At 34.9% G+C, this 24,895-nt stretch overlaps 1 protein-coding gene across 7 annotated transcripts in view; it reads left to right on the top strand.

The window, feature by feature from the left end:
- The window catches only part of EPHA7 (EPH receptor A7), a 163,412-nt gene that overhangs the window by 99,698 nt on the left and 38,819 nt on the right, over positions 1 to 24,895 (top strand). For all 7 annotated transcript variants that reach the window (XM_065836021.2, XM_065836015.2, XM_065836020.2 and 4 more), the window contains exons 6-7: positions 20,529 to 20,653; positions 24,095 to 24,263. In XM_065836021.2, coding sequence (XP_065692093.1) covers positions 20,529 to 20,653; positions 24,095 to 24,263 — 294 coding nt within the window. The remainder of the gene's footprint in view (positions 1 to 20,528; positions 20,654 to 24,094; positions 24,264 to 24,895) is intronic.

The following is a 24,895-nucleotide window of genomic DNA, read 5'->3' on the forward strand; positions in this document are numbered from 1 at the left end:
GTACATATAATTCTGTTATTTTTCTGCTATGAATGTGCCTTATTAAATCCATGGAATCACTGTTTTTTTTCACCTTATTTTTGGCAGTATACTTAAAATTATCTCTCATCTGCAGAGCCATATAAAACTTCACTGCCAAACTAGCTGAAAGATGGTGTCATTATCAGGGTTTTTTTGCATACTGTTTTTTCTTTTCTTTTAGAATAGTGTTGAAAGGTGCCCATCAGACTTCAGACTGACTGCATTAGTCATTAGATACACATATAAAAATGCGTTCTCTAATCCAAAAAGCTTTTAGTTTAAGTAACAATGGCATGCTTTGCCAAGGACAAGGTGAAATGCTAATGTCCTGTTTACCGCTCATTTCAACATAGCAAGTGGTGAAGTAGACAAATGTCTTTACTCTGAAGGACAGCTTTATGATTCTAATTTCTGGAACTTCCTGAGTAATTAGGACATGCTCATTTATTATGCCAATTTACAATGGTTCTGTCTGGGAAACAATACAGATTCTTCAAATTTCTTTCCACCGTTTTAGATGAAAATCTTTATTTGCTGGTTCAACACACATTTCCCATGTCTTCTTTCCTAAATCTCTGCCATAGACTATTTTTTCTATTAGGCATGACAGATAACGTTACCCAGCTTTTGAACTTTCTATTAGGAAAAGCAGTCAAAAGTTATTTAAGTGTCTGTGGGTTTATTTGATGCAGATTTGATGTATGTCTTATGTGAAATTTCTGGGGCTTGAAAAGGTTCAATCCAGCACATTTTTGTTATTTGGGGTAGTTAACATATCACTTCTCTGGAAGGCGGGTGAAGTACACATTTAACTAGACATCAGGTTAAAAGCCTTACAGTAAAACCTAGAAAAATATATTGGTGCTTTCTAAACAAGTCATTATGCTAGTCGTTTTTATTAATGAGGGTTTTTTTAAGAAACAGTTCTAATATTAGTAGAAGTAATTACCAGGGAAATATTCTTATAGCAATGTTATTCTTGCTTTTGTGTTTGGGTTTTTGTTTTGTTGTTTTGTTTTGTTTTGGTGGGGTTTTTTTTGGGTTTGTTTTAGTTTGTTGTTGTTGTTGCTGGTTTTTGTGGGGGGCAGGGAGGAGCTAAAACCTGTATTTTAAAGATATGTTATTCATTACATATATCATACATGCATTATATATTCAAAGTTGTATTATATACAGACAATAATATATACTAGAATAGATATTCATAAAAAGATTACCTTCTGTAGTGCTATTTTTAGTCTTAGTGTTATGAATAATTTTACTTACATTAGTACAGAATTCTCTTTTCAAAGAATACCCTAGTGTTTAGTATATGTAACAGATGTGTGCCTTTTTAACCAAACACACCAAGTTACTTCTGAAGAAGTTTAAGTTATTTTACTGTATTTAAAAAAAAAAAAAAAAATCATATTGTAATGAAGAAAAGCAAATCTTACGTGTAACATCAAAACATGTGAACTTAAATTCTGGTCTGAAATAGTCATTCAAGTAAGTTGTATAACAACGTGCTTAATTTTGTTCACCGTACAGAAAAAATCAAACAGTTTACAAATGTGATACATAAATAGAAAGGAAGTTATAGCATTCCCTGGCACTCCACTGAATCGTGCCAGCCAAAAAAACAACCAACAAACCAACCAAAAAAAGCACAACAACAACAACAAACAAAACAAAACACAAAACAAAAACAAACAAACCCCCAAACCTTATATCGCCATGGCAAATATATATATATCTTTAAAAAAAAAAAAAGGCAGAAAAAGTATACCTTAAGTTGTAATTTTAAAATGAAATTATGGAAGCCACTTTTTTGGTTTTTTCCCCCACTTCAGAAGGTCTTTTCTTTTATCAGGTGGCCAAATCTGAAGAGCAAGATTCATTTTTGGTGAATAAAGGAAGTTGAAATGACTGTAACTAAGGGAAGGTATTTCATACACAGCTGTGATATGGAAGTGTCAGGACATCTCACCCACCCACTCGCAGATTCCTGAGATACTCCAGTTCCTCATGCTCCGTGGCCACTCATCCTTTTCTTCATAGAGTAATTCTTATAGGCAGTACTAGTAAATGCTAAAACGTCACAAATTTTCTTTTCAATGCAGGACTTGAAGTGATCTTACTATGCATTGCGTTTAATTTTTAAAAGGAAATAGCAAGATTAAATGGGTGTAATTAATAAGGAAAAAAAAGAACATTTAATATTCAGCATTGTGTAAAATAGAATTGTAGAAGCAATAAATGTTAGAACGACATTTCTGAGACAGCTTCTTTTGAGTGGCAGGAACATTTTCTCCTTAAGCTGTGGCCAAAGCCTAGATATACAAACGAGAAACCTATTTGGATGTAATATACAGTAAGCTCACAATCTTTTTTTCTTGCATTTTTGTTAGCATATATCACTAAATTGAACACTTGAACAGACCCAGTTTTTAGCAGGAACAGCACTGTGAATCAAGTGCCCTCAGTTCTTCTCTCATCTTGTTTTAGAAAGGGATGCCGCCCTTTCCACAGTTAAAAATGAAGGAGTAAGGAAATTAAAAATTGAGCAGGTAAACACTGTTAATTCCAATCTCAAATAGATTTTGTTAGGCTGTTGTTCAGTGTTTTGTTTTCCTTTTTTTTATCTGATATGCTAGCTTTGCTGGCCTTTGTGGCAAGCTTTGGCCAATCAAGACTGGTGTTGCACATTAAATCATATTTTGATCAAAACCCTGCTTTTCTAGACTCCCATGGGACAATATATCAGTGTAAATTGAGTCACACTTGCTGGATCAAGACTCAGGCCTAATTTTAATCCTTTTCAGTTTAGCACCTAACCAGAAGTCTGTATGCTAGTGATAAAGCTGTGTTTTTTGGTGTTTTTGGTTGGTTTTGGTGTTTTGGTGGTGTTTTGTTTTGTTTTGTTTCGTTTTTAACTCTCCTAAATCCAACAGCAAGACATATGGATGTTTGATTGGAATGTGTGTTTAAGGAGTCTTGGAAACTTTAGTTTTTTAACTTTGGTGTGCCACATAATGCATGAAGATGAACCTGGGTTTCCTGGTCCAGAGTCAACATTAGAGAATGAGGTATTCAGACACCTTCAAGTCACTGGTGCAGATGCTAATGCTTAAGACGGAAATCTACAACTTCTTTGATGGCTGTATTTCTGTTAGTGCAAAAGTTTCTAGCTTCCCATACTTTTTTTAATCAACATGCTTTAAAAGTACTATTTTACATAATACTTTAATAAATATTAATAAACAATACATATTTTAAGTGGAATTATGACTAAGAAAATTTAGATCTTTAAATGAGATAACCTATTTAGAATACATTAATTCTTGCTATTGTCACACTTGGTTACTATAAAGCCTGTAGTGCAAAACTCAGACTTGCCTTCACATGGGCATATTACCGTTTCTTTGTCAGGGAAACAGAATGTACTGATTTATCCTATTATCACCATAACATTGGCGGATTGTGTTTGTTTTTGTGACATTTATTTTTGGTGGGATTGGAGGTGATAATTATCCCAGAAGATTCAGTTCACTATTGCTCACAAATAAGAGAACATTAAAATGAAAAACTACGGTGTTTTCCCAAGAACACCTCTGTGTAATCAGAGATCTGGATCTAGCTCAAGAAAGAATATTATTCTCTCAGGATACAAGGATTCATTAGTTAGCAAAAATCAATGTCCTAGCAATATAAAAGTCCAACAGCATTTATAAGTGTGCTGCCATAAAGATGTGATAATTAGAGGGTCATCAGTATAACACTTTTTTGTTTCTTTTATGTCATTAACATACAAGTCATTTGTAGTATCAATTGTTTCTGGTGACCAGAATTATTTAAAAGGTAAGCAGTTAAAGCAAAGCAGGTGTATTAGCTTCTATTCACAGCTGATGTTCTGATGAATCAGGCCAGAAAATAGATAAAGCAACCAAACAAAAAAGTGCCAGGTGATACATCTTGAATGAAAGCCCATAGCAAAGTCTTCATTGTGCAGAGAGTTTCAGTTAAAAAGCCATATACTGATATACATAGTGAGGTTGTTTTTCACCTCAGGGCTGTGAAAGAATGCAAATAGTAAAATAAACTTAGAAAGTTAAAAAGAAAGATGGAAACACAGTCAGTAAATAAATTCATATGTCTAAGAGAGAAACAGTTTTGCAGAGGACATTAAATAAACCATTGTTAAGGCTGACAGTTTCAAAAGAACTACCTTGAAAAAAAACAAATCTTTTGAGAATTTGGGAAAAAAAAAGTGGAAAAATACATTGAAGTTTTATTTAGAGGAAAGCTGTGTTTGAATACTATGACAAAGGAGTCGGGAAGAAAAAGAATGAGGCTAGAAATGAATTTCATTAAGATCTCTTTAATTCTAGTCATGTAATTTTCATTTTTAATTTATATCTGTGATTTAACACAAGGCTGGATGATTCCAGTGATTAAAAGACATAATTTGTTTTTCCAGCCTTTGGCAGCGTTCTGCTCTTGGGGCCTCTCTCTCAAGTGGTACACACCACCTACATTCCAGTCCCTGGGGGGCTACAGGCTAGTGGTATAGATGCTATCTATATAGATGCTAGGTGCAGGTATTGTTCCTAAACTGAGAGGAACAGAAAGAGGTACCATGTGCTATTTATTATTTTAAGGTGAATTTACTGCTTGCAATTAAAAGGGTGAAAGATAATCTTAGGATGTGGAAAAAAAAGTCCAGTTTGGACAATCTCTGTTCAAACATCGTTGTCTCTTAAATGGACCACTCAGCATCAGTACATCCCTGTTTACTTACACAACTTTTAATCCTCTTGTACATTTGCTGTGGGCAGGCATCTCAGAGAGAAGTCTTCTGTAGTAACATTTTCTGTAGTAAGTAAAAGGTAAGTTTCAGTTAAGTTACAGTTAGGTGTTTTATGTGGTAATATTAGAAGAGACCTAGAAGTATAATTTCCTGAGGTATCTCTCAACTATATGTAAATCTGGGTCATGCCTGATACCCATTCTTTTAGTGGCTTGATGTAGCCTTCCACATAATGCCTCTGTTTTGCTATATTTAAAAAGTTTGTCTTTTCCTTGCTCTTTGATTCTTCTACAATAGAGATATTTAAAGTCTTTGTCCCAATTTCATATTGCAAGTTATGTAGAATTTAGGTTTCATTAAACTCCACCATATTGTTATTCAAAATCTACAAGCTTATTTTAAAACTTTGAGTGTATTTAAGTGCATGAAGCATAACTTAAATGATAGTTGAGTCAATCCTAGAAACACTTTGTCCTTGTTTTTACTTTTAAATGTAGACAAAATAAGACAAGGTGGAATGGACAGGAAGTCTATAGAAGGCAAAATTCAGATCAGTCTCATCAGGCATTCATAGCAAAGAGATAAAAGGATAAAAGATATATAGAAATAAGGCTGACCTTTCTTTTTCTCTTGCCTGCTTGATTTTGGAAAGAGAGGCTTGCCCATGTTAACTTCCGTTGAGAAAAAAACTGTGGCTCTATCCAGGAAAAGCTGGTGCAGACCAAGGGGACATTTCTAAACCTCAAATTCATAAATTTGCTTCTCATACGAAACAATTCTCTTTCAAAGTCCAAATTCCTTTCAAAGGGACTTTGCTGTGGAGACAAACAAGGGAGATTTACTCTCAGTCCCCGAATGACTGGGTCGAAGTGTGCTGTTTAAGCAAAAATAGCATTTCTGCAGAATGACCACTGTCTGGACAACCAGTGACCGTCTAGAAATCTGCATCTAGAGCAAGTGTAACACAGGTGATCCACCTTTCACTCTGCTGATTAACAGCCTTATTAAGAGGGTAGTGTGTTCCATTCGTTGTAATCTGTGTGTTGCAGTTCCATGTTATAAAGTGCCAATGATTAGACTATTCTTCATTTCAGCTTAAAAATAATACCACTGCATTAAAAAAAAAAAAAAAGTCCTCCTGTCACCATTTTATTTTTATTTGTATTTTGTGTCTTTGAACTTTATTCTTTTAGATGTACTATTAAAATTAGTCATCTGTTAATGTGCAGAAAGCTTTAGGTTCCTAGATGATTCTTTGAAAAGAGCTAAAGAACACCTGCAATGTCTTAAGGTAATAACTGTCAAACTGTCAGAGACAAAAGTAACAAGCAAAAATATTTGCAACAGAAGAAAGGAAAAGACAACCATTGGAAAGGGAAGCAAAATGTATTTATAAAGCAGGCTGTAAAAGCAGTTAATGCTAAACATGTGATGTTTATGCCAATAGAATGAGTCAGATATGCTTCAAGTGAAATACTGTATTTTGAGCTGCCTAATGTCACCTGTGCCTGCAGGGACAGTTTGTTAACTCTCCATGAACGCACAGCCAGCTCTTCAAAGTAAGTGCCATTATGCTACCGTGGATCTTTAGAGACATCCTCCCTTATTGATCTTGTTTTTGCATGATTCAAGTTGTTAAGAACAAGATAAAGTTCCTCTGATAAACATTGATTTTCTATAGGTAAGGAGAATTTCTTTAGTCTAACATTTTTATTGTCGTTGCTTGTATCTATGCAGACAGCTTAACCTGCTTTGAGACACTGGTAAGTCATTAAAATGGCTTTTTTTTCTTTTCTTTTTTTTTTTTTTTCAACTTGAGTTTCCTTTAAAGTCCAGCCAACTGCTTGTATTCCTGACCTTCTGGAAGCACTGAGTGAGTACTCAAGACCAGTCAAGGCACTTCACTTGCTGTTATACAATCAGGACAGGGACAGAATTTTTTTTCAGATTTTGCTTTCTTCATGTTAAAATCGATGAGGAAGATGCAGGCATCTGATTTCTCATAAAGCAAGCACTGACTGAAAAAACCTGCAACCCTTCCCTTCTGTCCTGATTTTGGCTGGGAGAGAGTTAATTTTCTCCCTAGAAGCTGGTATAGTGCTGTGCTTCAGATTTCATATGAGAATAATGTTGGTAACACACTGATGTTTAGGTTGTTGCAAAGCAGTCAAGGACTTTGTAGTTTTTAGCTTCTGATTCTCTCCCACACCCACGGCAGTGGAGTGAGTGAGTGGCTGTGTGGTGCTTAGTTGCTGGCTGGTGTTAAACCATGACACCTTATCTCTTCCTTCTTGTACCGTATTCCCTGAGCTATGGACTAGTATGAAAACTAAAGAAAAGTAGCAAATAGGATATTTTCACACTAATTTAATCCACCTGTGTTCAAAACCACTGCAGATTTGGATTTTCTTTCTTGATTTTTTTTTTTTTTTTGGGGGGGGCAGGGGGTTGAGTCCTAGCTTGTTATTAAATATATATAAAATACATATACATATAAAAATGTATTCTAAGTATTTTTATATACTGTATTGATGATCTATTTTTTGTTGTTTTTTAATTATTTTGTCAGCAGCTTACCACAGAGTTCAAAAGTGTACCAGTAGTACGTACTTAACATTGGAGTATGTAATCTGGATAGACTGGCTGTACAGTAAAATGTAGGGTTCAAGCACAGGTTTGGGTCATCCTGTAACTTCAGTCCAAGTTCATTTACTTAAGACATATATATGATTGTTGTGCTGTAGGTCAGCTGGCTAGCTGATTACATGTTACACTGCACAAACCTGCATTACGCACAGTCCTAATGTATCACATATATATCTACATATCTTTTATGCAAGTGTGTCTCGCAGAATACAATCTTGTGGAAATTAATTGCAGAAACTCAAAATTATGTTTGTATCTAGGGGGTTAGAATGGTTTCTAGGGATCCCAGAGAAAAGTTAATGACTGCAGCAGAAAGGTGGGTAGGTGGTAGACTCCATCTGCCAAACTTTTCTGTGTATCACATATCAACACAAATTTTAAGCTCTGAGTAAACCAGGCTGCTTAAAGGACATGCCTGATTTGCCTCTTGAAGAGTGGCTGATGCTTCTGAGGTCCCTCAGAGGGGACTCCTGCCTCCCTAGCTGGGTGCCTGAGCTGTGCCAGGTAAGATGACCTCTCTGGAGGCCTTTAAGGGCACCCCCTTTCCTTCATTAGATTTCTTTCTGGGAGAGATTTTTTTCATTAGGTGACTACTTTGTAGATTCAAGAGTTTAAATTAGGGAGGCTATTTCCCAGCTATGGGTAATCAATTGATACAGATACCAGCATCTCTGTATTTTTATTACAGAAAACAAATATTAGGGTAGCCTTTTAAAACTGAATAATGATAATAAGATAATAAAAAAACCCTCAAACCCTATGAAAGACATAGCATGGAAAATGAGTCCTACCAATCAAGTGGTGTTTTTTCCATCTCAGGCCATACCTGGAGCAACAAAGTCTGTTGGGTGTTCCATTCCTAAAATCAGTTTGCAGTCGTGTCCATTTGATGGTATCTATCCTGTTTGATCTGCACACATATTGCATGTATGAAGCTCTGATTGGTTCCTGTGGGATACAGATGTTATTATAAAAGTGCCTTGAGTCTTTATATTATCTGACTTTATATGCACGTTTCATAAACCTTTAATTTAGTTTGGATTAGAGAAATTACAAGGTTAAAAAAAGAAAAACCCTTCAAGTAGAGATTTAAAATAAAATAAGCCCTTATCATTGCCAGCTTTATTTTATGATTAATTCAACCACTGTTGGCTATTCAGAACAAAGGGGGACATTTTGTTTTGCCTTTTTTATTATCCTTGAGCATGTGTGTAGCACAGCTTTGATTAGTTAAGTAAGCTCTCTGCTATTTCACCTTCTTCAGTGGGGCTCACTTAAAGAACTATAGAAACTCTTATATAAGTAATGAGTAGATTAAGTGTTTCTATCATTTAATGATCATGACAGGACTTTCCAAGTGTTTTAGTATATCTGTTTTCAGCAGTTCTGAAACTATATTAATTAAGAAAACAAGCTATAGATGTTCATGATTCTGATGTATATCCATGTTGATATGTGTATTATAATACATTCATAAGTGTAAATACACTGGATCTTTTTCATATGAATAAGGCAATAGAGTGATATGCAGAGGATCTAGTCCTATTTCTCTTTCTGTTTACACACTGTGCAACCTTACATGTTCTGGTATTTAATACACTATTGGTCCAAATGATGTCATATTGTTCAGCTAATCTAAATGTGAACGATATTGTACACTGTACTCACTCATGTAAATTGAGTTGCTTTACTCGTGATGTGCTTGGGAATCACTAAATTTATGTCTTTTGATGTTGCTGGTGAATACAACTTTCGTGCTATATATACATGTAGGGAGCAATAATTTCTACCGTAGAGTTAGAGCTTCTCTTAGAAAAACAGTGATTGAAAAATGATCTACAAAGTCTTTGTAGGAAAATGGTAATTTTCTTTAAAACACAGGATAGTGCTCTGGTTGTGACTCAAGTTTAATTTATTTTGTGACATTCCAGTTTTACTGTATTTTTGTCGTAACCTTTGCAACCTGGAAGGACCCGTAAGGTGTATAGACACAATTTTTCATAGTTTTATTTAAAAGGACAGTGTATGTTGCATGCAGTCTGAAAAAGAGACCAACCCTGCACTCTCCCAATACATCCACTATGAGTGAGGAAATGGAGAATCAGACCTAAGTATATTTTTTAGGATAAATAAAACCATAATAAACTATTCAAGGATGCTAATGTAATTTTGCTTATTTTTCCAATATATTGAGTAATTCTGCAATATGACAGAACAGCTTTGTATTTTTTTTTCTTTTTTTTTCTTTTTTTCTTTTTTTTCTTTTATGTTTAACCTTGACTAAACATTGCATGGTTTTCTGTTACTGCAAAGAGCCCCATTTTTATCTCCTTCATCCTAGATATTGATTAAAGTTCAACATCCAGGATGAAAGGAGTCAGTGCAGTCAGTACTTATTCACGCCATTAAAAACTGAAAGATACTCACACCCAGGAGCTTTTGTTCTGGTTTGGGTTTGGTTTTGTTTTTCTTGTTTTTCTTATAAAAATGTTGGTTCACACTTCAATTCTATTTAGGAATATTTTTCAGCATTAAATTGATTCCACACAATTGTAAATGTGGAGTCAGAGTATTTAGCTAGCAGCTTGCTAAAATACTTCTAAGCTTGTCAAGAATTAGAGTTATATGATTATGTGTAGAAACCTGGATCCCACAAGATGTGATGAGAGGTAAGTCATAGCAGACTCCAGACTAATTACCTTAAGGACCAAGGAATACACTTCCTTAAATTCACAAGGAAAACTTATGAGATAAGAAGAAATTCTAGATAGTGTGCGAGGAAGATGGAGTTTACCTCACCTAAGAAGTATGTAAATGTCAATTTTATTTAGTGTACCTGTTGGTCATCTGTTTCTCCTAAAATCAGTGCCTAAATTCACTATGTCGTTAGTGGATAAAGTTTCTCAGAGGCTTTAAAATGAAGATGTTTACAAATTTATAGGTCTTAGTTTAAACAAGCAGGATGTCTTTCTGGATATTTCCAGTTCACTTATCTTTCTGTCATAGGGAGCAAAGCTATTTGGAGGAACTTAAGCACTTGATTTAGGAGAGCTGTAGTCGCCTAAAGGGTAGGTGCACCCAGGTGCCTAAGTTAGATTGTTTGGATTCCATCCAGATCTACTTCTGAAATAGAAGAGTAAAAAGAAATTTTAATCTTTTTTTTTTTTTAAGCTGTAACCAACTAATGATGTAGCTACGTTGCATGATCAGTTGTGGTAATTACATTTTTAATTACTTTACCCTTAGGACCTGATTCTGATCTTATTTCCATTGGTATAACACAAGGATAACTTAGATAAAATCAGTGCAGCCAAACTAAAATATAATTGATGAGAGGTCAGAATTGAGCCCTAAATGGTATACTAGAAGTGAAACTAATCAGAAAGCTAAATGGGTTTATAATTTGTGCAATTGACATTTTCGTAATCTAAATCTCCAAGAAGTTAACCTTTGGATATAGATCTTGGGTTTCCCTTAGAGCCGCATAGCATTCAGGGAAGTGAGGCCACTAGAAATTCTGTAAAAAGATGGTGATGCTTTACAGCTTTTAAAACCACGTAGTAAGTTCTTTCATTAAGTGATTCATGTCTTTCCAGTTTAATAAGTTTCTGAATCAGACAAGTCTTTGTGCAAAATTTTCCGGTTAACAGAACGTGGAGAAGCATTGAACCATAGCATGTTCTCAAATAACAAAAAAAACTCCCTCAAATCGCATGTGATTTCAAGTAGTAAGGAGATTTTAGGAACCAATGTCTACTCAAAGTCAGGAATATTTAAGGTATTTTGGAAATTCTGTTTAGAATTTAGTGTTTGTGTAATAGATGGTAGGGATACATTTTTTAAAAAAATCATGCCAATTTATCAGGTATCGTTGTGTAAGTCCTAGAAATGTGTTATTCCTGTTTCAAGTTTTAATATTATTGATTACAAAAAAAAAAAAAAAATAAAATAAACAAACTGAAGATATTTTCATGCAAATTTTGTGTCTTTTATTATTAAGTAAATATGGACATTACCTCCAAAGTAATTATTGCTCAGTAGGCCTGTGTTGATTTATACTGCGTATTCAGACCAATCAACTAGCTTCACTTTATGAAATATATTCCCCCTAAGATAAGGGATTCTCCTCTGCTTTTGTTTGACAGAATTTTTTTAACAACTCATGCATACTTCCAAAATTATTTCATTTGGGACAATCAGCATTGTGTCAAGTAGGTTCTTTTTCCAGTTGTCAGAATGTACGTGAATTTTTATACTTCAAGGGAAATTTTGAATATTGTATTTATGTCAGTGGCAGTTCTCCACAGTGGTGACCTCACTCTGGTCAGTGAAACTGCTGCTTTCCACAAGCTCTGACCGAGGGAGCCATGGACTGACTGCTGTGCCTGACCTTCCTCTCATGAACATGACTTTCACTCCCGCACATAGTCACTAACTTCAGGCTTGTTACTTCTGATATTTATCACTGTAGCAGGGAATCCCAGACGGATATATATGTATCTCCTTAAATTCTAGAGAGTTACTGCTCTTTGGGGGAAGAAGTACAGGTTCATAACATGAAAAAAAAAAAAAAATGCAGGCCATTTTTTCAAGGAATTCTTCCCGTGTTCCCTGCGAATACCACCAATGCTGCTTTCAGAAATATGTCTGTCGTTAGCAGTGCCATTATAATGCATTTCACAGGAATTTGGAAGGCTGGAACAGAAGTTTCACGCATTTTAGCAATGTTAGTAGAGTAGTATTTTTTCCCCACTGAACAATTATGTCGTTGAAAGCATCAGTTTGATCAAACCTTTGGCACAATGATAATCATTGTTTTGTACTGACATCTTTATAGAATATTTATATGCTTTTCTGTTAATATTTGATCAACTGTTTTTCTTTTTTATTTTTTTGGCATGGCACTATGTTTCCAGATTTTGGTTGGCTATATGTGAAACAAAATGCTTTGTTATAGGGCTGGAATTCATTCAGTTGTCTCTTGGGCATCATACACTAAATAAACATAATTGTACCAGTCTGCAGGCCTCCAAAGCCACTGTTCTAATCACCTCATACCCTCTAGCAAAAGCAACTTTTACTTTTAGAGAAGTCAAACTAGGGTGGCAATATTAGCTATACAGTAGCAATAAGAATGTATTAAGGTGGGTTTGGATTTTTTTTTTTTCCCCATACGTAGCATCCTTGAAGCTGATATCTTTTTGTGACTGAATAGATGACAGCATGAAATTCAATTACAGCAGACAGTCTCAGTCATTACACCTGTCTGCTTCCAGAGGAACGTATTTGTAAATTGTGCTTTATCCTTCTGTTCCCTAAAACCTGTGTCTGTAATTGACACTTGCCAGCAGAGATGGCTGGAGACAGAAGGAGAACATAATGTGTCTGAGTAGCTCACCAGGGGAAAGCATATCCTCATCTTTGGAGAGGTTTGTGGTGTTTTGTTTTCTTTAATGAAGAATAATACCTGTGTGTCCAGGATTTACTGCAAGGCTGGTGGCAGATGTTTCTGTTAACAAAAAAAAAAAAAAAAAAAAAAAAGTTATGAAAGATGAATTGCAAAAGAAGGCATGACAAAAGAAAAACCTAATTAACATAGAAATATTTCTTCTGCAAAAGTAAACAAATGCTTCAGGAGAACAAAAGCCCCTCTCTGTTATTTGTAAGGCTGGTTTGTTACTCTAACACATTTGTAAGAATCAGGTTTGTGCCTGACATGTCAAAACTTATTCACAAAGCAAGAGTTGTGGATGCCATGGGAGTCAATGTTGTCACTTGTTACGCAACTCAGCATCCGTTCAGCACTGATTGATGCCCAAGTTGCCAGTTTTGGAAGAAATGGCATACAGACATGACAATAATATTTGTTCCAAATGTCAGGCAGGAGAAACAGGGGACTTCATAGAATGGGTCTAGATGTAGACTCTGACCAGAAAAAAAATACCACAAAGCATGATAGACAAACTGTCAACCCTGATCTTTCTAAATTGTTTCATTTCTTTCTGGTAAGTCCTTTTTCTTTTTATCAGTTTCCCTCCCCAGAACTCTGCCAGAATCGACAGCATATGAAACTGATAAAGCTGATGACTTTTGAGCTTGATGAAGGAATTAGCAAACCATTAAGTATTTTAAATGCATCAGATATATAAAAGATATGGACAATTAGTAAATCGCTACATTTTTGTAAGAATGCTATTTGAGTATACGTTTTCTTAAAACTTTGCTAATGATATTAGGGGAAATCAGAATGTATTTGTTGTTTTTACTGTTTTTTTTTACTTGCATTTATTAATTGATTTGTAAAAGTATTCAGGGAACTACTGCTTCTGTTCCTCTCTGTAGATCAGCAGGTAATTTGAGTTTCTCAACCACAAAAGCAATGGCAGAAAATGAAATGGAGTAATGCAGTCAAGTATTACTTGACTACATTGGCTGTTACCATGTACTCAGGACATCCCCAAGTGGCCCAAAGAGCCATGTGTGCCTCTGCTGGTGGATTATAGAGCATTGTAGGCATACTGTGCTGTATTTATGAGCCGGAAAGTAAAGTGTATCAGAGAGGAAGTTAAAATGGCTTCTTTGTAGGATATTGTTAGTGTAAAATATCTGATTTATTTGGGTCTCTTTTTGAATGCTGCAGCTTGTAAACACAGTGGGGAATTTCTCTGTCATTGATCCAAAGCAATGGGTACTAATGGCATAATACAGTGGTACTCAATAATCTTTTATCATGGGCTGCTTTGTCATGTAGAGACTTAACTGAGGGGACAGAAACACATTGTAACAAAAAAGGAAGTCTTATGAATTTCCATCTATCTATTTAATAACGTGCAGTTTAAAACCACCTGTTTTCTGGGTGTTTGTTGTTGTTGTTTTTGTTGTTTTGTTTGGTTTTTATGGGGGGGTGTTATGAACTCTTATTAAAAACAATATGAAAATTATTGTGCATATTAGTGTAAACATGAAGATAAATGTAGGCCCTTTTTCTGAAGAATTCAACAAACAAGTTGTGGCAGATGTCTATCATGGCTTGAATAGCACTGCCACATTACAGTGCTCTAAATTTTTTTTTTTTTTTCCCACACAAAGCTTTCATATTTATGGGAAAATGAATAAACAAGTAAGGGAAATGTCTACACAATAAAGTCTTAAAATTTCCCCAGTACCTGCAAACCCTTGTCAAGATACTTGCTTCAGGTGAGCATAAAAACCAGTGTGGTGCCACATGCTGATCCCAGGCCCCTGACAGAGGTAGCTGCAGTCCCTCCAGGTGTCATATTTAGTAATTTCAGCAATTCTGATGTGTAAGTTTCCCTTCAGAGCAAACCAGAGCATGGTGTGAGGCCAGGTTGTGACTTCATTTGCACACTTTCTCTTGGGAGCAAATTAGTACACAAACCAGTGCAGAAGGGTGCCACTTGGGTAATATCAGTGCAGCATTGTTAATAGAGTATCATGAGTTTTGTATTCTCTTCCTGAACAACCATTTAAGAGCTAACAACAGTATAATTTTCTGCTACTATTTCCATATATGTATACATGGGTTCATTTTGCATCTGTTGTTGGTAAAATGCCAGATTCCAGTCTCACTTAAAATAGATGTAGAGTCAAAGCAACTCTGTTATACAAAGATTTCTGCCAGGAAAGAAGACAGCAAAGACACTTTTTAAAAAAGTAATAGAGCAGGTTATAACCATTGGGATGCCGATATCTCCATTTTTTCCATGGTTTGCATCTGTTAGCAACATCCCCTTCAGGCTGAATACCCCAAACACCCCCCAACTACTGTAAAACATGGTTGCAGAAAAATTATGTTAATGCTTCTTATAATGTAAAACTTACATTGGACCCTAAGATGCAATTTTGCAGGAATATAAAAATTGATCTTTTTGCTGCTGTATGAGAAGCCAGTGGTTTTGAGTGACTATGCGTATCTTCATGATATTAAAAGGAAAGATGTCAAAAGTCAAGACTTTTTGTCCTTTAGGAAGTGCTGTAAGGGTCCATTCTATGAAAATGAGAGTGTTAGTGCTGATTTCAGCAAGTACCAGGTGAAGCTCAGATTGTCTTAAGCACATTATTGCTGCTATAAAATAAATAAGTATAAAAAATAGTTAAGGAAGGCTGATAGCCCATTCATTCATTAGTCTTTGTGTAACAATTGACAAAACTGGAGTTGCAAACATATATTTGGTAGCATTTGTTGATAAGGAGTTTGGTCTTATGTTGGGAGCCTTTACTCATGTTCATTTCTGAAACATTCTGCATGAAGTGGTACTGCAGGATTGAAACCCTTATTTCTGAGGCTTTTTAGTGGTTTGTTTTATACACATACACTACTGAACACCTGGAATGCTTCTGCTAGAGAGACTTTTTAAAAAGTATCAAATTAAAGGTCTCCAGGACTGATGTTGTTGCTGGAATTGAGACACATTTAAAACGCAGAAATTTAAGAAATATCAGAGAGATGGCTAGGTATGTTTCTTTTTCTGAGTTATCTTTTTTTTCAATAAAAATGTGTTATAGTTGATTTTGTGCTAGCAATAGGTGCATTATGCCTGGTTCCTTGTATATGTGAATGTCCATCTTCACATTTTCATTTTTCAGTTTTTATTGTTTTGGTTTAGTATTGTATTTTATTTTGGTTTGTTTGTGGTTTTGTTGGGTTTTTGTTTGTTTGCTTGTTTCTGATACAAAGTGCAAAAGATTTAATTTTGCATATATCTTTGTCTTTTGGAAAGTACACTGGGGAACAAGGGAAATGTTAGGCGTAAGAATCAGAGAATAGCTACACATAGAGATTAAAGGCATGAGAAATTTTAAACATTTTCAGAGGACTCTGGACTAAAACCAATGCCTTCCAAAACAATCAGTACAGTTTTCTGTATATAAATATTTGCACTCATTAATAATATACCATATGTTTGGCTTAGCAATATAGATGTAACACATCAGTCTACCAGATGCAATATTCTCTCTGGACTAGAATAGTTATTTGAAATATCCTGCTCTTTTTGACACCTCAGTTTTAACTTTTTCTATAACTTGATCTGAAAATGATGACCAGCTTGAAATCTATATAACTTGAAGGCTTTATCAGTAAAGCCCAGCAGAGTTATATTTCTCTGTGGCTGTGATGTTGAAACCTGGTGAAAAATCAATTTTTCCTTTTGCTGAATGGTATATATGAATCATTTAAAAAAGGTGAATGAGTGTGCTGAGTGCCTGTCATTCTCTAAGTACTTTCTTATGCAGCATGTGTAGGTACATCTGCCTGTTAGCCCTGAGAGGCTGTGTCTGTTTGATGCATTGGATGTTGTGTCAGCAGGAAGGAGAAAAAGAAGAGATGAGGTATATCAGAAAGAAAGTTGATAGCAAATGGTGTTTTGAACAGCCTGTATCCCCCAGTGTAATACATTATGGAAATAATGATTCCGACAAGTGATGCTTCTTTGTAACCTGAAGTGATGCAGTAGGGATTATGCATGCTCAAGTCATTCAAGACTGAGTACTTAGTTATCTAGAAATACTGTAAGAAGTGTCTTCACCATGAGCAGCTTTGTTATAGATGCAATGGCAAGAGCTAGATTACTAAATGAAAAACAAACAAAAACCCCACAACAACAACAAAACAAAAACAAACAAACAAAACTTAATCAACTATTATTGTTAATAATATTTTTTAAATTATGTTTTTAATAGAGTTATCTTTTTTGTGGTTTAATAACATATATGACCTTGTATTTAGGGATTAATTGAATGCTTTAACTCATTTTCAAGATTGCTCAAACATAGTTGTTTCAAAACCATAAATAGTTTGTTAGCTAATTAACAAAGGTAGGCAATAAGAAACGGGCTAAAGGTTTAAAATGAGGTGTGATGAAGCCAGAACAAATAAAACACGAATACAAAACAGTCTGCAAGAAAGCCGCAGAGAGAATACAGATGAAATTATTATACTAGAATAAAGAACAATATGGTTCTGACCTGTACAGTCTCATAAAGCAGAGTTCAAGAAATGCAACTCAAAAGGCAGGAGAAAGATAGCGTATACGTCTGGCCTGTAGCGTCAATAGATTGGCTTATGTGGTTGCTCTAGTTTACAGTGATTTTCTTGCAGTAACAATAGATCAGTATACCTTGCCAGAGAAGGATACTCTGGCTTCAACCAAGTTGGTGATTCCCTTCTTCCCCCAACAAATATAGAGACAAAATAAGCATATGTAACTAACTGCATTTTAGGAATATCATGTGTTATGGGAATTACATACAACTTAATCGTCTTCAGAGGTACCAACAGATAGAACCTGCAGGGTTGAACATTCTCTTCTTCCTTGTGTGGTGGTTCTACCAATGAAAAGTAGCACAACATTTTAGTTACAGGGGAAGGGGGCAGAACCCAAAACACAACCCTCCCCTCCAAAAAACAAAAACAAACAGCTAAAACCAAATGACAAACCAGCTTTTAATCTGAGCATTCTTGAATGAAAGGAGTATTAATTGACAGATTATTTATTGTTGAGTGCATTTATTGAAGAGTTTTGAATACTGTCTTGCAATGTCCATAAAGCACAAAGATTTTGTTTTGAAAATTCCTTCAGAATGGAAAATGACTGTTGGTGTTGTGCTTTGTACAGATGTTAAGTAGGAATCTCACATAATATATTTCACTTCCCCGATTAAAATCTTCTGCCTTCTCTGTTCCTCCTTCTCTTCATTGCTGTTTCTTCACCACATACACAGAGAGAGTTAACTAATACCAGAGGAAGCAAGTTCATTTTGCTTCACTGCTTAAAAAAAATGAATGCTATGACCAACGGAATGAAAAAATTTGATAAGCTAAAACAAAAGGCAGCAAACGTTGAGAACAAACTCCAATGACCTAGGTAACATGTTGGGTTTTTTTTCCATGATAAGTATGAACATTAACGATTTTAGGCATCTAAAATGTAAAATTAGCAATTTGAAAGCATTTATCTGGATGAGATAGAACATTATACATGAAACATAATAACCTCTCTGAAATTCAGCCAGGATGCTGTGTTACTCATTTAGACAAAGAGGACAACTAGTTAATCAAGGCAAAGAAAACTAGACAGAGTAAATTAGTTTGCTGCATTCCAGACTCTTAGCTACGAAAAAGAATATATTTCACTAATTAGAGAAAGTTCGCTAAGCTTTTAGAAAGAGAGTGCAAGAAAAGCAAAAGAGAGAGATCCTGGCTTTGGAATGGTGTATCAACTTGTGGTGTTTGCATGATACGATGTTGTGAATTTATCAGTAGGGCAGCCTATGTTAAGGGGTCTTCAACTCTGATTATATTGATCATATATAACATAATACTTCCTAATGAAAATTATCATGCACAGCTTCAATCCTTAATTTTCATGGTTGCTTGGAGCTTCTAATGAAATGTAAATAAATTTAATTTAAAAACCTACATGAATATATGTGTTATAATAAAAAAGTTAGAAATGTCACAATTAAAATAAGAAGTTAACAATCAGATTTTAAGTTTTTTAGGGAATTATTGTCTCAGTTGTGCCATATATCTTTTTTGTTACCATTATATTTTTATTCTTAATGCTACAGGAGTATGCATTCTATGTATTTTATTTCTATGTTATTTAAATAAAGCTTGCACACTAAAGAATATTGGAGTGAGAGTTATTCTAATTAGACTCAAGGGGAATGGTAAAAGAGAAAGTGCAGTTCACCTGCTTGTTGCATGGGATAGGAACCCTGTGTTTTCTGAAGACTGTACATCATTTTACATAGTGAAATCTTTATATACAGTTCTGAAACGTTGTTCTTTTTTTACCTAGAAAAAGATTTAAATTTTACAGGATTTTTATTTGAACATTCCAGTGTAGAATCAGTACTAGATTATACACTTGAAAACATATAAATAAACTTATCTCAAGTTTTCTTTTCCTGTGTCTGAATCTGCTCTCTGAATATGACCAAGGTCCTGTACACATAAGTGTCATTTTGCTTTTAACTGTAGGGGGCTGAGGATCAAGTTGTGGGTTTTTTTAAAGAGCTAGGTTTTAAGAGGACTTTTGTACTACATTCATAGAGGCAGTATGTATGTTTGAGGATAAGTGTGATATTAGACCTCCGTTACAACCACACATCACTGGAAATTCTTCCATCCTTATGAGATAAATCGATATGAGATAAACCAATAAAGCAAGTTAATTTTTCAGTCGCTCACACTTTATTAAATTATCTCTTAAACATTTTTAAATGACAGTCAATGGCTCTATAGTGATTGTACATTATTGACTTTCTTTGATTTCAAAAAATTCTTGTTTGTTGGTGATTTTTATTCGGAAACTCCGTGTATGTGTGCACACGTGTGAGTGTGTATATAGGTATGTCTCTGTAGAGTGAGGTGAAGGAAGACAGTAACCCCTTTATTTCATAAGATCTACTTCTTCAATTGTCTCACACTTTCAAAAAAATCAAAGACCAAATATAGAAACTTGAGCTCTAAAGAGATAATGCCCTGGAAAGTTTAAATTAAAGAAAAAGTGGGGGTTTAGTCTCTTAACAAAGCTGTTTTCATCACCAAGTCATGCCATAATCAGATAGTGCAACGGTTTTTTTTTTTTTAAGCAGAATTGGAATAAGTTATATGAACATAATCAGCCTAAAATGTGATTTTGTTTCCAAAACATTATTTTTCTTTTTATGCGCATTTCAGAAATAAATGCAATAAATATTTAGACTCTTAATTTGCTACACATCAATCTAAAAATCTACCTTGCTATCTTAATCAGAATTAATTTGCTTGATTGTTATTCCTATCCCATTAATCTCAGTTTTGCACTAACTTGAATAATGCCACTTTTTGCTGTCTGAACTTTAATTCGACTTCCATTCTAAGTTTATGAACAGTAATAGGGTCCTGCTTGAATATTCATTAGCTTTGAATTCTGAGCTATGAAAAAGTGCTTTCTTTTGCCTTAATGAAAGTGGCTCAGCATGGGGTGGATCAGTAGTGACATTTGATTTTAGTCATCCAACGAATTTGCTTTTTATTTATTGACACATCTTGTCCAAACAGCTCCCTCGCAAGTTAGTGGAGTAATGAAAGAGCGAGTGCTGCAAAGGAGCGTGGAGCTTTCCTGGCAGGAACCAGAACATCCCAATGGAGTCATTACTGAATATGAAATCAAGTATTATGAGAAAGTAAGTGCTAAGATTACCTGTAATGTATGACAATGTGCTGTTGCTTTGTTTTGGCTTGCTATGTTGTGGAACAATGTTAAAGCCATCAGCTATCAACTATCCTGTCTCTTCAAAGTCACAGTGATTTTGCTTGTTTTTAATAACTAGTGAATCCTTACAATTATTAATGTTATCATATGTCACATATATTGTATTTTGGTATCCTAACAATGGAATATCCACTTGAAATCTGGCTTTTTTTCCCACTTTCTTTTTTGTTAAGTTGGACTTGGATATTTTGCCATGATATTTGTCATTTTCCCGTCTCTTCTACATTGTGTATAAAGCTTGTTTCATTTCCTTCTATGTCACTGTAATTCCAGTCTTGAGATAATCTATGAAATACAACACTTTGACTGCATTTGGTATTTCCTTATGAGCTGGGCCGCTTCGACTTGATGTCTGAAAATTTTCAAAGCACTCCCTACTGTTTCAGCTGATAAATATTCCTTATTTATCCTTTTAAATAGTCCCAGCATTGTGAGATTTATTTTTCACTTGTTGTCTCAACACAACAATGAATTGAGGGCTGCTTTTCAATAGTAGATTAAGTGATCTGTTTCTGGTAGAGTGAAATTGCAATCTTATTGATGTCAGCCGGAGTTTTGCCATTCATTTCAGCGTGTCTAGGGCTTCATTCGTGATAACTTTGAACTACTCCAGAATAAAAACATTCCGACAAGCATATAAGTAGGGCCACATGCAACCATAAGCTGGATGAAAGCAGAGAGAAGGCAGGTTGTGCAGCTATGTGTTTGTCGTGAGACCCAGACTAAGTGTGGCTCCTCCAGATTCCCTGGGAAACTTATTGTAGCACATAACATATTCCTAATTTTTATAAAGCATTCTGGGAGAAAAAGGAAAGAATAAAAACGCAAAGAAATGAACAGAGGAGCTCCTTTGTGATCACTTGTGAAGATATTTCATCTCTGCAAAAAAGGTAGTGTCACCTCTATATCAAGAAGACCATGTCTGCTTACCGGATAACGTAGAATCAGGTACATTCAGACCAGATTGGATCTAATATGAAGTGTCACATCTAATTTTCAAAGCTGAATTGTACACACATAGTTATCAAAAGATCTTTATATGATTTGAGAGGGGAGTAAAATATTTATTTGTTGATGCTAACTCTCAGTTTAGGTTGTTCATTTTAATGACTCTTATAAAATTTACCAGATATGTACAGTTAGCTAAACAATTATTTTAAGGGAATTGTAATAATTTTAATAGTAATTTTTGTCCCTCAAGCGTGTGTGTGTGCACACACACAAGTAAAGTCCATACATTTAAAGAAAAGAAGTTTTGTATTTACCAAAGGCAAAAATGTTCTCCCCACACCCCCCCTCCGCCAAAACAAACAAACACACACACACAAAAAAAAAAAGCCCAACAACAACAACAAAAACCAAACCTCAACCAACCAACTAAAAAACCTTAAAAAAAAAAAAAAAACAAAACTACAAACAATAGAGTTTGTTTAGTTGGTTTCTGTTTGGTTTTATTTTTGTTTTTTAATATGCAGATGAATTTCCAGTCTGTTACAATAAAATAGTTAATGAAAAATTACAGAAAAATGCTCGAGATACTAGATATTTCATAAAGAGACAACTTTCAGAATGTGACTTTTTTCTGTTTTTCCTGTATATTCATGTTACTTTACATAAGCAGCAGAATTTCTTTGCTAGTTTCTTATGTTTGCAAAGACAAGAACTGATGTTAAACTTGTTTTGTAATGGGAGGAAACCTACCAGCACTATACTTGTTAAAGTGAAATTAGTAAAAGAGAATAAGAAGCTCATCCTACAGTCACAGCTAAACTAAATGATGTACCTTTTAATTTGGGCAGAGAATTTCAACACAAATACTTAAATGCTTGCCTTCCTTCCAAAATAATGCTATTCAGCTCGAAAATTGCTGCATAAGCTTCTTGCTCAGAACGAGAGAGGCAGTTTAAATGTTGGTCCATTAATCTAAAAGAAAAAAATCTGAGCTTTCAGGTTGTTTTAGAGCCAAATTAAATCAAACATTTTTGTGGTTCCGAAGTGTTCTGATAAGTGTTTTTTTCACCTCTCACTTCTGGCTACAACTGGAATGGAAACTGCCTGAAATCTCCTTAGTAAACCTGTCCTGTGAGATTTCTAGCATGGGTTTTTTATTTCTTTGTTATTTATTTTTAATGCAAGAACTATTGGAAATTCAAATAAGCCCCATTTATACATCAAAACTGAAACTCTGAAATTCCACTGTGGCTTACAGTCCCAAACATGACTGTTTATGGTTTCCACGCACTTGTTTCTCATCTCTCAAGCATTCTTGTTCTTTCTCACATAACAACACACTTTCCACCATGGTTCTCACTTACAGATGATTTAAACCGTCCTGGAGAAGATATGAAAAATTGCTAGTCAAGCCAGCAGGCTTACTGAAATGACAGACTGGACAAGACCCAGGAGAGGCCATGACTGAATCTCAGAAAATAATCTTATATGTTGTATTTAACCCTGTGTTTCAGCAAAAGCCTTTGGTGCTCTATTGTCTGCTAAGAGGAAGGTTCTCTATAATTTTTAGCTGCTCAAGTGCTATTGAAATGAGTTACAGATTTATTCCTTCCCTCTGTATCTGTCTCATTATCACTGCCTCGTTCGGCTCATGCTTCTCTGGTCATGCGTTGCATTCAGATGGTTGGTTAATTCATCTCTTCTGCCCTTCAAATCAGGGTTGCATCTGCCACCAAAAATCAACAGGGCTGCACATATCTATGCTGAAAGATAATCTGGATCAGTAAATGTGATGAATAAGTAGAGCATTTTGAATACTGTAATGATCTGTGATACAGCTTTTCTGGTATTTGAAAGTGAGTTATTGCTCATAGATTTTGTATTCTTACTTCTTCAGTTTTGGATGGTGTCATACTAAGCTTCTTTCCCTGCGTTCTCCTTGATACCATAAAGTTAAAACCTGAAAAAAGACTAAAAGCCAGAGGAAAAAAAAAAAACAAACAAACAAACGAACAAACAAAAGAACACCTAAGTGAAAACTGACTTAAGTATAACTGTTTAAACCCCACAGTTTCCCCTGGAAATCTGAGGTCAAACTATTTACTCAGCAGAATTTCTCAAAATGTAACCAGAGCCAAAGGAACATTTTATATCTGGATGTTTTATGAGTAACAACATGAGCATCCCATTTGAATTTTATGTTACACTTAGAGCTCTTCATTACATTGACAGTGTTTTGTAATACTCCACAAAGTATGTTTTATTTCTTATGTTGGGGAAAAAAAAAAAACATTCAACAAATTGAAATAAACTACCCAGGCTGGCTGTCCATTGCTGATGTGCAACCATGATAAAATCTGACCTGTAAATGTCATTTAATCTTTTGTCTTATTGTTTACAGGATCAAAGAGAAAGGACCTATTCAACAGTGAAAACCAAGTCCACTTCAGCTTCTATTAATAACCTAAAGCCAGGAACAGTGTATGTTTTCCAGATTCGTGCTTTTACTGCTGCTGGTTATGGAAATTACAGCCCCAGACTGGATGTTGCCACACTTGAAGAAGCCACAGGTAAACAATTAGATTTATTGAAAGTTTAACACTTTCAATAGAAGTAGTAAGTAAAGCAAGACAGGAAAGAGTCATAGGTAATATTATTAAAATTAGAAAGAATGAAATTCTATAGGAAGGTGGATTGTTCTCACTGTATTTTGAAGAATAAGCTTAAATTAGTTGTTTTACTACAGAACTACAGATTACACTCTCCTAAAGAGCTGGAAAGGATTTGTAACATATCAGGTTATTCTCCTCTGATGTCCTTCTAACGTCAAGAAATGATTTTTTTTCATTCAAATACACACCTCTTTCCCTCCATAAGAGAAGTGAGTAGTGGTGACCTGAATAACTCTACTAGATTCTTCTTTAACTGGGTGGAGCACGGAAGAAATTTCAGCCCACAGAGGCATCTCCAGGTCATATTTTCCCTGTTTGATTTCACACACAGAATCACAGAATGTTAGGGATTGGAAGGGATCTCGAAAGATCATCTAGTCCAATCCCCTGCTGGAGCAGACTCTTCATAGTTTTGTTTATGTGTGTGTCTTGTTTAAGCTGTATGTCCATCCTCAGTGTCTTTTGAGTTCATTGGCTAATTTCAGCTTGATTTAATAAAGAAACAGAAGTCTCAAAGATACTAGATTTCT

This window comes from Patagioenas fasciata, chromosome 3 (assembly GCF_037038585.1).
Source record: "Patagioenas fasciata isolate bPatFas1 chromosome 3, bPatFas1.hap1, whole genome shotgun sequence".
Classification (NCBI taxonomy): Eukaryota; Metazoa; Chordata; class Aves; order Columbiformes; family Columbidae; genus Patagioenas; species Patagioenas fasciata.